The sequence below is a fragment of the Aspergillus eucalypticola genome, assembly GCF_003184535.1.
Source record: "Aspergillus eucalypticola CBS 122712 chromosome Unknown BO83scaffold_43, whole genome shotgun sequence".
NCBI classification, from domain to species: Eukaryota; Fungi; Ascomycota; class Eurotiomycetes; order Eurotiales; family Aspergillaceae; genus Aspergillus; species Aspergillus eucalypticola.
Genome location: NW_020290317.1, coordinates 115,554 through 132,261, shown reverse-complemented (window position 1 = coordinate 132,261; position 16,708 = coordinate 115,554). Strand labels below are relative to the sequence as shown.

The following is a 16,708-nucleotide window of genomic DNA, read 5'->3' as shown; positions in this document are numbered from 1 at the left end:
AGTTAAGTCATGGTGATCCAGGATAGCGGTGGGGAGCTATTTTAGGTGGTAAGACCCCAGCAGGCAGAGATAGATAAGAAGCAGGAAAGATTCTGAATTAATTGATTTCAGGCGATGAACACAGTGGTCTTATTATTCTAGTGATATATAATTATGTTCACAAGTCCGTAAGATGGCAGTGGAAATAGTGAAGTGAGAAAGTGACGGGGTATTATATATAGAGAACAGTTGTCAGGTGACTATACTCATCCTTATAATATATATTACGTTTGCGCTAGTATTGTTGGCTCACATTAATTTCCTATCAGCCGTATTACCAGGAAATATGTTATTCTCGTCGATGTTGATATCCAGAGATAGTCAGCCATATGTTGAGCTGCTGATGGCAGTTCCGTTCCGTTTCTAATGCAATCTTCTTTCTATAAGCCGAGGTGATATAGCGAACCTCATATCAAAGGACAGTGTCGATGCTGGAAATCATATAGCACACGTCCAGGGTTTGAAGCTTCAACAGCTGGAAGAGACGCTCCTCAATTTCAGCAGGACCAGGATAATATATCCAGTTCTGTAATTCCCTTTATAAAGCCTCAACCGCTTTCCCTAGCGACAGGCGATACGGAAAATAAATGCTACCAAACAAGGTTCTTGTGCCAATCTGCTCTTTGTGGGCGAGGCTGCAAATGCCAATTCTGTGCGTTCCTGCAGGATCCAGCATATGACCCATGCTCCATGCAATCAAGAGACATTGAAATCCCAAAGGAACTGCGGAACTCTTACAGGAATAAGTTGGCAAAGCTAATACGGCTTGATGATAGCTAGCCAAAGGCATCAGTGAACTTATCGAGACTCCAACCAGGTAGTCATACAGGATATCAACAAAGGGCTGCAATTTGTGTCTAACTATTTCATCTCGAATTCGAGTCAGCTGACCTATCACTACCACCTCCACCGACCGCATTGACTACAGACCAAGTCCCAGGAACTTAAAATCAACATCTGCACTAGGCGCCGGTCTTGTCGACCCTGTTGGCTCGCCTACTATAACAGTACAAATCTAATCTTCGGTATCATAACCTAGAAGCAAGATGGCGCTCTACAAGTACTGCCGTGAGCTCCCCAGAATTCCGGAACTTGAAAATGATACAAACGGAGCCAAAGAAGCACCAAGCTTATGCTTGAGCTTAGGGCACCAAAGTGTAATCAATATTGACCTGTTGGACAAGAGGAAGGGCGCCTCAAATGTCGGAATGCGCTCTTTGTCGACGATAGGGCAAAAACAGGGCGGGCATATTCGAGGATATGCGTAGAGACTGTGGAAGGAATCCAAACGCTTGTTTCTCACGAGAGGAGGCTTATGAGATTGGGTGATGATGTTTCTGATTTGTGTTGCTTGTCTTTTGTTGATGATATCTTGACGGTCGTCTCCACTTTGCCTTTCAGGCAAATACTACGTCTCTCGCCTATATTGATGAAGATCAAGTCTTACGATAAGCATTTATAGCTATTGTACACCAAAAAAATCACTCAAGACCTAGATGAAGATTCATTGGAAGGCTTTGTTTCTCGAGATTCTCCTATGGCATTCCAACACACCCATGATAGCAATAGCCTCCAGTTTGCCGGCTTTAGAAGGCCATCATATCTCCGTCCGCAAAGCTTGTGGCTTCATTCAATGATCCTTCCACATACATATATTCAGTGACCGGTTCATAAGTTCTGTCTCCCTTACCTTCAATTCTCATATTCAATGGAAGATGGCTCCAATACCTTCTTCACCGACATCACCGAAGAGACTGACGTATTCATTAAGCCCTGATCTCAGCTTCCCTAGACTATTCACAAGACCATGCTCTCATTGAAGCCGCTCAGACATTCCAAATCATTATTCTTTATCTATATAGTCATCCTTCACTAGCTGACTATCACCATCGCATCCTTTTTCCCTCGTTCTCCAGGTATAAATATCTCTCTCATTTCTGACTTCGATCTCTTTCTTCTTCTCATCTCTGGCCTTCTTCTATATTTCAATCTTGTCTCTTTCAATCAAGAACTTAGACGAATAAATAAATATGAAAATTAAGATCCATAAAACTTTATGTACATACAATCAATAGCATATAGCGAGCCTTGCCCTAATATTGATTGAGGGCTTAGTCTAGGGACTGAGGAGACGGGCACTATATTATACATTGGCTTATAATAAATTGCAGGTAAGTGTTTCCATGCAGATAGTTTGATTATTCTCTTCGGTCTTTTATAGTAGCGCAAGTTGTTGTCTAATCTTATTTGTTTCTCTTTTTTCTTTATAACGCTGTACGAGTCAAACGGATAAGGCATATTAGAAATTATAGTTCTTACATACTAATATCTAACGTCATAGATTAAAATAGGTCTGCCCGACTTCATGTAGCCAAGCCCAGCGAGCACAAGGGCCCCAGAATAGGCTTTCTGGTGTGATTTGTTTTATAGAATCTTTAAAAAGGAAAACAATGGATAAACGGCTACAGAAAGCCCCAAGGGACCTGAGTGGTAAGCAATCTCTCTTCAAACAAACGTCACTGAGTCTGATATCGGTGATGCTAACTAAGTTTCTAGATGATTTATGCGCTGGAGGATGCAGGTATTATTGTACCTGCCGGCGTGCTGCCGGTAACGAGACTCTTTACACCAGCACAGAAGCTACGGAAAAAAAGAGCTGCGTGATGAACTCCACAGATTGCAGTTGCTGGAGGATGAATACCGCGAAGAATATAACGAGAAAAAAGAAGAGTGGACTTCCTCACTGGAGGTATTGGTCAATCAACTCACTGCTCACGACGAGTCCTACAAGACAGAGATCGAGCCCGATGAGAAACTGTTGACTGATGACGACGCGAACATCAAGGCTTTTGTTTTTCAAGACCAAGACTTCATGAGCAAAAAAACTAGGCATGTTAGGAGCATAATATTAGACAAAGAACAAGAAAAATAATAGCTCACAGGCAGCTAGCAGGCTGCATACACTCACTCATATTCGCTTAATGTAGCCACGCTTTTGCTTTTACATTCCTACATCATGGCAAGCGTTTCTTTTTGTATTCTACATGTGTCTACAAGTATTTACTGTAAGTTTAAGGGATTTTAGGGCGTTCAGAGCCATATCCTTTGCTTCAAACAGTGAAGCACCTACATAGCTAGCATCTAACTAAGCCGGCTCGATCGGGTATAACAATATGAATATATGAATTAAATTGAGTTGACTTCATCGGCAGCACCATGGCTGGCAAACCGTCGGAAGAACTGGCAGTTGAACTAAAGTGGTCCGTTATAGATCTACATAGTAATGAGCCGGGCGTAAATCCAATCAAGGCACTCGAAGGGATAGATATAATCGTAACCTAAGAGCTGAAGAATGTAAAACAGAAAAAAGGGAACAAAGGATAGTATGAGACTGGAGGTAGAGGTCACAAAAGGCAGGGCATCAGGTGATGTGTCCACAGTAAGAGGACTGCATCTTTTGCTTCTCAATCTTCCGTCTCAGCTACCATCTCCATCATCCTCATCACCCCCACCATCACCACCATCACCACCATCACCACCACCACCATTACTACTACTACTACTACTACTACTACTACTACTACGACCACCACCACCACCACCATGCCTGGTAAGTACCACCTCAGACAATTGCACATCAATACACACCTATCAACCCATACTTACTGTCTTCTTTTAGCCAACGAAGTGAGTATAGTCTCAAATACTCTATATTACTTATTCCCTCGCTTCCACTCTTCAACAAAACATTCAGTCGAATAGTATACAACACCTGACACTATCATCACAATATAGCTCATTTGTGTTATACTTGCTCCTGATACTAAAGTTTATTGCAGGAGCAGCAGCAGCAGCAGCAGCAGCAGCAAGAGCAGCAAGAGCAGCAACAGACCGGGCCGGGGCCCGCCGAAACTGTTAGTACAAGATACCATTGTTTTCATTATGATATTATCTAATGACATACACATAGACCCCGGAGGAGGCCGCCGCGAAGGCGCAGAGGCGGCGAGAGCTGATGGAGGAGTTTTTTCGTCTGGAGGACGAGTATATAAGCCATCTCCTCTATGTCGAGGAGAAACAGCGGCGCTGGAATGAGCGGAGGGAGGTGCTGGTGAACGCTCTCGCTGCCGTTGAGGAGTACATCCGCCTCCAGGAGGAGAATGGTTGGGAGGACGAGACCGAAGACGCCTGAGAATGAGAACTTCTTTTTTTCCTTTCTTTCTTGATATACTTCACTACTTCCTGAGTAGGTGTAGTCCGTCACATTCCCGTACTAAATGTAGCAAGACCCATACGATCTACGAAGCCTGTAAGGATACCCCACTGGTGTGCATGAGAACCTTCGCCGGTATGGACTCGCTGCAGGAAGGGAATCAAGCGACCATAAAATACCAGTAGAGACCTAGAAGGATGGCTGTTAAGAGAATGATCCCAAGGCAGATACATTACCACTTTCTACCGAGTACATATTTAGCGCAGGGAGACCTGGCTTTATAGTATTGGCGGTTGCCGTGGCCGGTTGGTCTTGAAGCCTCGCTCTCCAAGTAGCCGGTGTCTTTTTCTACGCTGATTCCATCTCTCTCACTCCCTCCCCCTTCCTTAATACTCGCTTATTTTCGTCAGCACCTCATTTACCCTTCGCTAGAAAATCTCCTCATATATCACGAGCCGATGAACCGCGAGCCTCTCTAACCCCGTCCGCGTTAGTTCGATGAGAATTGGCAACTCTTCAAAGATCCATGCCTACTCTAGACCCAGCCGCTGACCTCTTGCTGTTCTTTAGTGCTATCCCATTATCCGAGGCTCTCAGCTCCTACGAATCACGCCAATCATCCACTACCTCTCCACACCACTCGCTTCTCATACAACGATGCGAACTACATCATCTCAAGAACACCACTCGTCATAACCAACCACTGTATCAGGGTCCAGCCCATAATCCACAGCACACAACCACCCAGGCAGTCCTACCACGGCATAACAACCATGCTAGCGAGGCTAGCACGCATGAACCAGAAGGAGAATCCCGAATGAAGTTAGATCATTGTCCAAAAAACGTCCCCGTGCTAATGAGGTTGCAATTCCTTCCAGTGAGCCTTCCTACATTCTGATCTTTGTTCCCAAAGCATCAGTCAATACTAAGCGCCTATAACCCTTACTATACGATATGACTTTATAAGGTTCCATGCAAGGCGCGGTCCATAGACGGATGGCTGGATCAGGTGTCAACTATCAGCCAGCAGCTTTGTCGGGTTCTCGCTGATATTGAGTTGCGTGTTAGACACTGCATCAGTGTCTGCTAGATAAACCATGCTGACTTATTCTTTTTTATGTCAATACTCCAGGTAAACGTGTTACTCATGTGCTCTTGGTTACTTCTTCAAAGCGCCCTTGATTCGATATTGACCATTGGACTAGAAAGCTGGCAAGCAAGTCTACATTGATCTTGGTGATGTCCCTCCGTCCGGCTCTAGGGCTGGTCTCCTTGCTGATATGATGTTTTCTGACAGCTAGGTCACTTGCATTATTCCAAGACTTACTCTCACAAGAAGTCTGGTTTTGTGCTTTAGAGGGCTAGGAAGACTATGTCGAATTGGCTTTCCGCTCAGTGGTATGCGCGTCCTTGGCTGCTGATAGTGGAGAAGATGAGTGCAATACGAAAAGTCTTGCCTGATCGCAGACGGGCGGTACGGCCGCAGCCACGAGTCTTAATTATAAACGTATGTCCACTTCAGCACAACATATCATTCGCCTGCTGCTTCCTGCTTCGTGAGGCCATTCCTGTAGTTTCTCAACCGATCAGATACCCGTATCCCAGCCTTTGGTCCAATATTCCTTTTCGCTACTCCCAGTAACTTTCGGTAAGGTCGTATAGTGGGACAATGTATCGGCGTGGTCCCGTTGGGGCCTCCTCACGTCTTGTTCTACGTACATCTGCAACCATATGACTGATGCCTTCACATGGCGATACATGTGGCCGTTCACCTCATAGACTGCATAAACGCTTTCTCATCTTAACGCATCCCTTACTCGTCAATAATACCGGCCCGTTCCGGAGGTCCATGTTTTCTGGATCGTTCAAGACTGATCAACTTTGATTAGCACGAGGAACTTCAACAAACAAGCCACAGGTGTTAGTCACTAACATTGCTCCTCTTCCATTTTCAACCTGCACTTGGCACGCCTATTGAAAGCTGATACAAGTGCCGGATTTGAAAATGACAAAGGCGTCACCATGGTAGGTCTATATTTTAGCTCGAAGTTTCGATTTTAACCTGAATGGGAATTTGCGGGCAAGACAGTGATGCTTTGGGGGTGAGAGTAGCGAGAGTTGGGGTTAATTCATACATTGATTAATCATACCTACAATAGCCAGCATTACATGTGAGCGCTCATCTTGGTCTCGCTTCTTGGCGATCAACACCGGACACCGCGTGAAGGTGTGAGCATGTGGCTGGGCCACATCGTCCGGCTACTGCACCATAGCCGCACCCTATGATGCAGTACCAGGTCGGCAGATGCCTTCCTGGAGGGTGATGCGTATGCCTTGCATACACTTCAATGACACTCTATGTGTCAATGAAACCCCTTAACGAAGTCCCTTTCTACCATCACAACAGTGACAGACGGGTTCACGGGAAGCTTCCCACGTAAACTTCGATATTTGCGGTCGGAGTCTCTTGCTTCTAACAATGAGTGCAATATCACGACCGGCCGTCACCTCAGTTCTCCTTGAATCTGGCTCCGGCTTTAATGAGACGGTGTAGTGGGCACGCGATGTCTCTTATCCTCGATGTAATGACAATCACACCGAGGACACATTGTTGTGGCCGACTATGGGTTCACAAGATCTCCCGTCATCAAGTCCTCAACAAGTCCCAGTTGCTATTTCTGCAAACTATGGGTGCTTTATCCTTGCGTAGTTGACGCATCCGACCCAGCCCTTGCGACCCTGGGTCATCAGTCGTCCGCATGGAGCCATTGTGGGTAAGCGTGTAAAACACTTAAGTCCACCGGCAGCGCAGGTACCTTCAGAGGCGCCATATATTGGAGTCCTCTTCCGACCATAGCCTTTTGCTGTTTTTTGTTGAAACAGCAGACATGACACAAGAGTTTACCTGAGAAGAGGAACTAGAGCAATGCATGCGACTATTGCCCCATGCAGCTGTTTCTGAGACTCGAGCTGTTCGCAACAAACTCAAACTGTTCGCAACAAGCCCAAGCTGTTCGCAACAGAAATCACCTGTTTGCAACAAGCCCAAACTGTTCGCAACAAGCCCAAGCTATGTGCAACAAGCTCTCATCAACTAAAACCACCCACGTCCTCTCTAGCATTCTTCCGGATTGCAAGGTTTCCTGCAACCTTGGCCAAATTCAGCTACAGGAAGGGCCCCTTTGTGCCAGTCAAGACTGTCATGGTTCGGCATGTACCCGGCATAGTGCCTTTGGCAATTCCTGAACAGAGCAAAGTCTAGCTATAGCTAGATCCTGCTCGGTGCAGCTATCCAAGCAACGGTGTGATCCTACACAGGTTTCACAGCGGGTATTGCCCAGGTAATCTATATCACCAGGGACAAAACCGCACCCGTCGCCATGAATGGGAGGTAGAGAGCCTCTAAGACTACTCCCTTCTCAAAAACAATTTGAGGACCACCTTTGCGGTTTGTCAGTCGCCTTACGCAAACTTTGCGCAAATTGACATTGACATAGACAGTGGACAATGCCAATGAATAAGTGACTATCACTTCTTCGAACTTGGCATCACCATCGACATCGCCGGGGTAAAAGAGATTCTTCTCATCCCTGACGATACCACTGTCATCGACTCCAAGCTATAGTGAATGCCGCTGGCATTCAAGCTTGTCGTTTGGTGACGACTTAGCATTGTGGACTCTGTCCAACTTGCTATTCTCACCCAGTATTCTGGGTCACTGACCCGGAACACTTTGGATGATGAAGCTGATATACACTGTATACTCAGCTCGTCGTCTAGTGACAGGTTTAGCGTGCTGGACCCTTGGCCAGCCTGCTATTCTCATCCATGTTTCTGGGTCACTGACCCGGATACACTTTGGATGAGAAAGCTGATATACCTTGTATACCAAGCTCTCTGTCGTGTGATGAAACAGTGTGCTGGACCTCTTGGCCAGCCTGCAGTTCCAGATGAAGCTCAATACACATGTATCAAGCCGCCGTCTAGCGACGTATCATCCTGCTGGACACCTTGGACCAGCCTGCAGCACTGTTGAAGCTGACATACACAGTATATCAAGCCCTAGCGATGTATCATCCTGCTGGACCTCTTGGCCAGCCTGCATTTTCAGATGAAGCTTAATACACATGTATCAAGCTGCCGTCTAGCGACGTATCATCCTGCTGGACACCTTGGCCCAGCCTGCAGTTCTTGATGAAGCTGACATACACTGTATATCAAGCTCGCCGTCTAGCGACATATCAGCGTGCTGGACCTCTTGGCCAGCCCGCATTCTTATCCGGTCTTCTGGGTCACTGACCCGGAAGCGCCTTTGGAGAAGAAACTTGATATACAACCAGTATATCAAGCTCTCAGTCATGTGATGAAGAAGTATGCTGGAAGCACTCCAGCTACTATCACCAACACTCGTCCATTCCATCATCTGGGTCCTTGACCCGAAACAATTTCTTGGGCGAAAGGGCTGATATGCTTCAAGCATAACGAACCCACCGTCTGGTACCACACGACAACATACTCGCCCGATTTGTGATCTGAGCTTCTAGCCCGGACACGTTATTTGGACGAGTGAAGTTGTACCCAAGGTACCCCGTGACCTTTGTCAAGTCGTCAGCGATAATATACTGCTTAGATTATATTGACTTGCCTTTCTGCTGTTCTTCCAATATTTGGAACTCCCGAAGAGGCCTGAGGTCTGAGGTGGTGGTGGACGGCTGATTCCATAATTGTTAGCCTAGGTCGCAGTATGCCAGCAAGCAAAGAACGCTAGATTGTCATGAAACGAAGTCTTGCATTTTATTCTACATCGGTGAGTTGAGGAGAAGGCGAAATATGTGAAGCAAAGAAGATACATAGTAAGAGTGTAGCAAAGAACACTTACATCCTTTTTCTGGCTACTCCCAATGGAAGCAGCCCCTCGGCTAGTCATGATACCATGACTCGCCCGGCAAGATGATGGGGGAGGGGAGTACAGGAGGGGAGTACATGAGGGTAACGACAGAGAGAAGGAGAGGTGAAGGAGAAGAGGAGAGTAGATGATGGGGGAGGGGAATACAGGAGGGTGATTAGAGAAAGAAGGAGAGGTGAAGAGGAAGAGGAGAGCGTGATGAAAGAGATGAGACGAAGGAAAAGATGAGATGAAGGAAAATATGAGATAGGGGAAGAGATGAGATGGAGGTGGGGGATGAGGTGAGGTGAAGATGAGAGGAAACAAGCGAGCAAGAAGAGAAGAATCAAGGCCCAACACCCCGTGACCGCCCAAAAAAGACATCATTTCACGTCACTGAGAAACATATTGGCTGGGCAGCCACTGTGACTGTAATCGAACAGTATTGTCAAATGCATGGTACCATTGCCTGGTCCCACTAAGTTGATAGTAGTCACAATAAAACTGCATCATATCCCTGTATCCTAAGATACAAAGTATGGACAGCAAACTGTTTATCTAGTTGCTCGATGGTCGACTTTTCCGACTGTCTCTTCCCCTACTGCATCCAATACGAAGAATAACACGCGCAGTAAAACAAGTTTGTCGTCCTTCAGGCTGTGGTGTCCTAATATAACCTACTAACTTGCATCGAAAACATGTAGCATTTGCTATTTTGGTATTGACTACTGTCATTTGCGGCTTTGCCCAGTCATCCACCTCTGTATCTGTCTAAGCTCAACCAAAACTACATCACCTCCTCTCTAAGGCTCCTCCGTCTTCCCCCTCGGGACACCCTGTCCCGTATTCTGCGAGTTATGGCTTTGCATCGAGAGTGCAGAATGGTTATGCTTGTCTCTATCGCTGAACTGTCCATTCAGCAGGATTGGTCTTTCGAGAGACGCATAATCGCGCGGCGGGAGTCCCCCAGCGCGCCACCGAGGACCCGGTGATTGTCTTTTCAATTTGGTGTAAAAGGTCCAAAACGACGCCAGGCAAGCCATCATGATCGCTATTCGCATAGTCAGATATCGTTCCACATGTTCCAAGTCAACTGTATCTTCGAGGATCAACTTACCAACACAGATCTCAATCGCGTTCCAGAAAACCAGCCAGGCAGGGCTTAGGATCCCCGTTCCTGAGACACTCAGCTCAAGTCGCACCAGTGCTATGATGATGATAAACGCCGTTAGAAAACTGACACCGATCAAGGCGAGCTTTCTCCGAATGTCGATTTTAACTCTCCACATGACGTGACCAGAGAGAATGATAACTATATAACGAAGAGATGATTAGACCGAAGTAAATGCGAGGGTGGTTGGAAGTACGTACTAGCTGCATCAGATACAATATCCATACTCGTCGAGACCTTTAGGCTCACCCGTTCATACCAGATTGAATACGTACTCGCACAAGCCTCTGTCACAGCGCGGTTAACTTGTAAGCTCTACTAGAAGGAAGAGAAGAATGGAACTGACCAATGCTATCCTCAAAAGAAGCCATCTCACATGCATAGTCCAAGACGCCCAGTGTACCCCCATAGCAGGCGATAACAAATGCCAAGACCACCCACCAGAGGATGCGTTGTGCACGGAAACGATTCCCCAGATGTCGGAAGAAGAAAATGAAGGACAGCTTGACCGACCAGAGACTAGTATACGAGAGGAGGTATCCGGCCAGCTGCCCACGCAAGTATCGCACCTCGATGGCGGCAATGTTTTCTGGCAAATTGGAGTAATCGATTGAGCCTGTGGTAAGGGTTGTTATATAGAACATCTGCTTATAGCATACCGACCACACGATGCAATTGGCAAGAGATAGCACCCAGGCCGTTAAGATCAAGACATCGTGTGTATGCCATTTCCGGTCGACAAGATGTTGGAGGAGCAGCCGAATAAGGACGAAGAAGAACGTGATGGTCTGACAGACCCAAAGCACGGCCTTGTCGGGGAGAAACAGTAGTCAGCCAAGCTTGAGGAAAGGAAGAAGCTTCCAGGCTAAGGCGGGAGGTGTTCCTCCAGACATACCACAAATGTAGCCTCGTCGATATAGTTATTCGCCATGGCACTTCAAAGTATACGCCTCCGGGGGATACGAGATCCAACGCGGCTTCTTCGCAGTGGACTGCGACGGGAATGGAGGGGCAGACATAGCTGAATATACTATACGTCCGGAGACGCAACGCTGGTCAGCCTTGGCCCACAGCATTCCATCCTTATGCAACTAACGAGCGATGTATGCAACTGTAAAGACTTCGCTGCACCGCCCCATCCATTCCGATACTGCAACAGTCGCCCGAATTGTAAGCATCCGCACGCCGTGTGTAATACTTTTTGCGGATGTAAGCGCCCCAACCTTCAAGGGTACATTGCACTGCGGGCTATGAATAGCTGAGAGACAATCATTGGCAGTGTAAGAATTCTTGAGCTTACACATAGCAAGGGAGGCGGGGCGACGAGTAAGCATTGTCGGGGTAGATGCATAGCGGGACAGTGTTCGTTTCGAAAATTACGAGCATCTAACCAGCTCATCAGCCGTCATATACTATCTGTATCCGAAGTACGAGGCTGTCTCACTATAGTAGTGCAAGGCTGTTAGCTATCGAGATCGGAGCATTTGTAAGGCACTAACAACCGAGCCCCTCTTTTATGTTGACTACAAGCCATACCATGAAGAAACTGGTATGATGGAAACTAAAGTGTCGGGACTTCCTTCCTTACTCTGCCTTACAAAACGGTGATTTGGCCTCGAGCGCACATGCAAGCAGCGGGGCACTTGACTACTTTCTGACAGGGTATGGGTGGATTGGCGGGAGGGAGGGGGCGCATGAAAGATCGGCATTAGATGAGCCATAACGAGAAGTGCCGACGCACGTTTGGTCATTCTTGCTTATCTGACACTGTTCTGTCTTTGATTGGCCTTCACTATGAGACATCCCTTGAATGTCATGTTAGAGCGCATCGATCAGCAGTTTCCAGAGGAGCGCTATGAATCCGAGTAGTCGAGTTAAGTAGAGTGCAATTGAAAATGTGAGGATTTTAGTTTATCGGATCATCTTACACCTATTTCTCCTATTTACTCGACTTAAAGTAGTTCTAGTAGATAAAGGTCACATTATGTTACACTTCATATCCAGTGAGAGGCCAGTCTAGCAAACCTTCTCGAGCTACTTTCCCTCCTCCAAGTCATTATTCTGCTTTTCAGTTGTCGATTCTTCATTCTCGTCCCCATTCGTGGCCTCTTTCGCCAATTTTTTGCTCGCCGCCTCTTTCTTAACGTTGCGCCATTCCATGGCCAGAGCGAATGGGACCGCCAGACATGCGGCCGCAAGCCCAAAATCCATTACCGCCCGAATTCCATAAGCATAAGCATCTTGCAACGCGCGGAGGGTGGTCGCATCAGTGGTGAGCGACCGTAGGCCGGTCGGACCAGCAGCGATGACGGTCTCCGCAGCAATGGGAAGATCAGATGTGCGGACTTGGTGCGCGACGCTCGTCTCGAAAATGCTTTCTCCAATGGCGACGGCTATGGCGCTGATGTTCGGTACAATTGTGAGCTCCCATTAACTGAATCATCTGCACGGTGAAATAGTACTTACGCGCCGAGTTGGGAGAAGAAAACAGTGATTGCTTGAAAGTCGAGTTGGTCAGCGCGAGCGATTTACTGGCACCATAAGAGATGATACTGCCACTTACCATTACCAATTGGTATATCGTCGTCACTGTGAGAACATATGAGTTAGCGATATCTAGAGGGATGTTTGTGCTGTCTGACTTTAGAACGACCTGGACTGCTGTGAAAGGCATCTGTAGCCCCAAACCATGTCCGACTCCGGCGATGACGAGAAATGTAGCCCATAATGCAGTCGAAGTGCCGACTTCGAGCTTGGTCAGACAGGCGGTGCCTATGATAGAGATGACTTGGCCCAGGACCATGAATGGAACCTGGCAGTGGAATCTTGGGTCAACCGCGCTCATATATCATGAATCTGGTGACTCACGTAATGCCCTGTGATCGACACAATGGCGCCTGTAAGGACAACGCCAGCGATTTGAGAAACGCCCAGAGGGATTCCCCGGATACCACTAACTGTTGGGGAAACAAGTTGAGCGGATTGGAAGTAAAACGGGATATAGTAGAGTGTCTGTATACATAATGAGTTGTATACCAGAAGATTGTATATCAGGCTGGAGGCTTACAACGTAGATACTGATCTCTAAGAAAAACGAATACAGAGCACCCATCAGCACAGAGCGCTGGCGCGCAACTCGAAGGGGAACGGTGCTACGCTCTCCTTGATACCATTGGGAGAGAAAAAAGGCGATCAAAAGCAGGCCTGCACCAACAAACAGACCGATCACCTTGGACGAGCGCCATTTGCTAGAACTGCTGCCAAATTGCATGGCGAGTATTAAACAGGACACCCAGGCAATAGTCAAAGTGATTCCAATGTAATCGAAGGATCGGAGGCGCGCGAGAATTGAGTCTGCTGGTTTTGCTCGACGGTCCTGAAGCTTGAGGAAGAATAATACCAGGATGATTGCCACGCCACCGATGGGTAGGTTGCTGAGCGATTGAAGATACGGTCAGCCAAGATCAATAAGTTAGTATGAAGAGCCCTACATCCAAAAACACCAGCGCCAGGTCACATGTTGTGTAAGAATACCTCCTAGTGGTGGTCCCAAACATGCAGCGATACCGAACACGCTCAGCACTATTCCCAGATACATCGGCCGTTTCTCTAACGGAACGCTCAGCCCAACGATGCTGAGAGCGCCTTGATATAGACCAGCAGCACCAACCCCGGTGATCGCTCGACCGACAATAAAGGCCGTGGAGCTCGGACTAGCAGCGCATAGTACGGATCCGGCTTCTCAGGTCAACATGGTAGACACGAAGTGTAAACAGTCAGTAGACTCACCTTCAAACAGAACGGCGACACTAAGATAAGTTGCCTTTGCATCGAAGAGCTGGAACACATTGCCAAAGGCGGGTTGAAACGCTGTGACCGTCAGAAGATAGGCTGAGCCATACCAACCCACATCATCAAAGGCTTGGAATGTAGTGGAGATACTGGGCACAGCGACACTGATGATTGTAGTATCGAGAGCGACCAGAAAAGTTCCACAACACAAAGACACGATAACGATTGCTAGCCGCCATGTCTCCGTTGGTGTTGTAGCCTGGCTTGCCGAACCTTCAGATTGAATGGAGTTGGTTTCCTCCATCGATATCTGAGCTGCTGGTGGCTTTTCTGTGTCAACAGCCATCTTTGGGAAGTCGACCAGTGAATCGCGATAGTATGCAAGGTAAGAGGAAAAGGAGTCATGAGGAACAAGAGGCGATCAAGACGCCCAACTTAAAACATGCATAGCAACATCGGTCTCAGCCTGTGTTAGGCTGACAGGCCACTTACTGTGCGACTCGAAAAGCATGTTGGACACGATTCATGCATGCAAGGAGCAATGGGGCCACGGAAGGAAGACGTTGCAGGCACGCGGGAGTGTCTCGGACTTGGTCGGGATTTAAACTACAAACCTTTCTGATCCCCCTGCGATAAGCGGTAAATACAATATCGAAAATACTTACAAATTTACTATTACCCAAAACACCTTGGAAATACCAATTACTACCTCACCACCCACTTCGAGGGCTGAAACCACAGCCCGCATCTCGTATATGCATCATCCCGCCTGCTCTATAGTTACAACATAGGCAACCTGACTAATTATAGCTCATTGCCGACCGCTTGGCTGCACCAGGTCGCACTATTTGCCTTGTAAAAGTCCGACAACGCTCACAGGGACCACCGAGTCATTGAGACCAGCGTTGGATCGATACAACATCGGATAAAGATATGCAGGAAAAGACCAGACCAAAAAGCTTGCGACCCAGAGAAATCCAAATATCCGTTCACCACGGGACGCCGTCCAGTTGCGGGACGGCCCGCCACCGCGGAGTATAACAGAGTAGGCGTTGACGGCCAGATCTTCCAGCATTAATCCGAAGGCCTGCGTGCAGAAGAATTGCACCGCCCCAGAGCTAGAGGGCGATAGCCCCGATGAGAGGTCAATGAGTAAGTGCATGAAAGCGGAGGTTGCAAAAACCATCACGACCTTGGCATATCGGTCGGCGAGCGTCCCTGGCTGGAAGCGAAAGACATCGCGTGCAAAAAATCGAGAGATCGCACGAAATTTGTGGGAATTTGATTGGTGCCACACGCGACTATGCCGGCATTAGTTCAATATCGGAAAAGGAAAGAACAGAGGTGAAAGGGGTGTGTTTACCTCCAAAGTCTTCGCAGGCTGTACGCATCTGACAAGGCTCCGTAGAAAGGAGGCCAGTCCTGCGGCTTACTCCATCTCGCAAAAACGCTGGTGAATGCGAAGAGATAATAGAAACCACCCTGGCTGGCCAATAAGCCTATGCCAGCCGCAATGCCCGAAAAGACTCGAATGACGATCTCTTCTGTAGTAATTTCGGAAATCCTCCGAAACAGCGGCACACGAGAAGCAATGAGGAAGCGAGATCCCACCTCAGGATCGCCCATCGAGCCGAGCACATCGAGGCCCAGATAACTGAGGAGGATAATTCCCGCAGATCGACGGAGGAATGCGGCTCGGTCGCAGGTGACCGCTTCAGGAATGCGGTACACTTGCTCAGGCGTTCCAATGCATCGCGCATTGAAGGCCGCCCAGATACCAAACCGTACACGGGCCACCCAGGTCGAATTTAGCGTCTTGGGCGACTTCGTCGGGGAGGGGTCGACAAATTCCCAGCGTGTCAACAACCCTATGTCGACATAATGGAGCAGTAACATGACCGAATAACCGCCTGCGAGGCTGGCCCATGGTGTCCGAACGAAGTATCCCAAGGAGGTGGAGATGCAATGGCCAGTGCATAGTGCGACAATCACCAATGCGCCAGGCCTCAGGCTTGACAGGGCCGGGGTGAATCCCAGAGTGGTCACCACCACGGCCGTTTGAAGAGCAATTGTTAAGAAAGGATTCAAGGGCATCTTCTATACTCTAATGCTGGTCTTGGGGGGGTTGCAGCTGTCGCAAAGTAATAGAAAATAGCGGACAAAGCGGGGAGGTAATGAATGTATTGTAGGTCAAGGGAAAAGATCAGGTCTTGTGAAAAGGGGGAATAGAAGCTGGCAATGTACCTATGGCCCGCCAAACAAAGAAGCAGGGATTATTGGACACTCATTGGCCTAAAGTTGGGCAAATGACTGAGCAAGGGGGAAAACCCTTGCAGCTGGCTCATCCTGGTCCGGTCTACATGGTGATGGTGGGTAGTCACAGCCTTCTTTCATTGCAAGATTTTGAAAAGAAAACAAAGTACCCGCCAAGGCTTGCGTTACAAGTGTCAATGACCTGGATACCGTTTTTGCATAACCGACGCCTCGTCCATTTCACTTAGTGCTTACTCCAGACCCCACCTGTCGATCAATTACCCTACCCGTCTCACCTCATATGGTAATTTATAGATTCATCGCCATGAATGAGAGTTCAGACTTATTCCAGTGC

General features: G+C 47.7%; 4 protein-coding genes across 4 annotated transcripts; 1 reads left to right on the top strand and 3 right to left on the bottom strand.

Moving 5' to 3' along the window:
- Positions 1–3,875: 3,875 nt before the first annotated feature.
- On the top strand, positions 3,876–4,231 carry BO83DRAFT_325769 (uncharacterized protein; the record flags this gene model as incomplete). The annotated part of the gene is made up of 2 exons (XM_025528017.1): positions 3,876–3,953; positions 4,010–4,231. Coding segments are annotated over 2 exons (300 nt in total), but the record flags the coding sequence as incomplete, so codon positions are not given.
- Positions 4,232–9,858: 5,627 nt separating this feature from the next.
- BO83DRAFT_383253 (uncharacterized protein) lies at positions 9,859–11,550 on the bottom strand. The gene is made up of 6 exons (XM_025532431.1): positions 11,405–11,550; positions 11,204–11,338; positions 10,655–11,117; positions 10,509–10,595; positions 10,255–10,449; positions 9,859–10,188 (listed from the first exon to the last, which is right to left on the bottom strand). Exons 2-6 carry the CDS (start codon positions 11,237–11,239, stop codon positions 9,941–9,943), a joined length of 1,029 nt encoding a protein of 342 aa, XP_025382499.1. The 5' UTR covers positions 11,240–11,338; positions 11,405–11,550; the 3' UTR covers positions 9,859–9,940.
- A 694-nt stretch (positions 11,551–12,244) lies between these two features.
- On the bottom strand, positions 12,245–14,446 carry BO83DRAFT_458423 (MDR family MFS transporter; the record flags this gene model as incomplete). Its single annotated transcript, XM_025537133.1, is given in 9 exon segments — positions 12,245–12,709; positions 12,775–12,805; positions 12,872–12,897; positions 12,951–13,133; positions 13,145–13,148; positions 13,173–13,320; positions 13,376–13,742; positions 13,800–14,046; positions 14,098–14,446. 9 exon segments carry the CDS (start codon positions 14,444–14,446, stop codon positions 12,343–12,345), a joined length of 1,722 nt encoding a protein of 573 aa, XP_025382498.1. The 3' UTR covers positions 12,245–12,342.
- Positions 14,447–14,944: 498 nt separating this feature from the next.
- BO83DRAFT_403733 (wax synthase family protein) lies at positions 14,945–16,194 on the bottom strand (the record flags this gene model as incomplete). Its single annotated transcript, XM_025533645.1, has 2 exons — positions 14,945–15,401; positions 15,464–16,194. 2 exons carry the CDS (start codon positions 16,192–16,194, stop codon positions 14,945–14,947), a joined length of 1,188 nt encoding a protein of 395 aa, XP_025382497.1.
- Between the last annotated feature and the right edge of the window lie 514 nt (positions 16,195–16,708).

What these genes read in the sequence shown, in the direction of transcription:
- BO83DRAFT_383253 (XM_025532431.1), bottom strand. Translation starts at nt 11,239, where the DNA reads ATGGCGAATAACTATATCGACGAGGCTACATTTGTG. An exon ending in TTCTTTTGAGGATAGCATTG is followed by an intron (nt 10,596 to 10,654) that starts GTCAGTTCCATT and finishes GCGCTGTGACAG; the next exon opens with AGGCTTGTGCGAGTACGTAT. An exon ending in CGCGATTGAGATCTGTGTTG is followed by an intron (nt 10,189 to 10,254) that starts GTAAGTTGATCC and finishes CTATGCGAATAG; the next exon opens with CGATCATGATGGCTTGCCTG.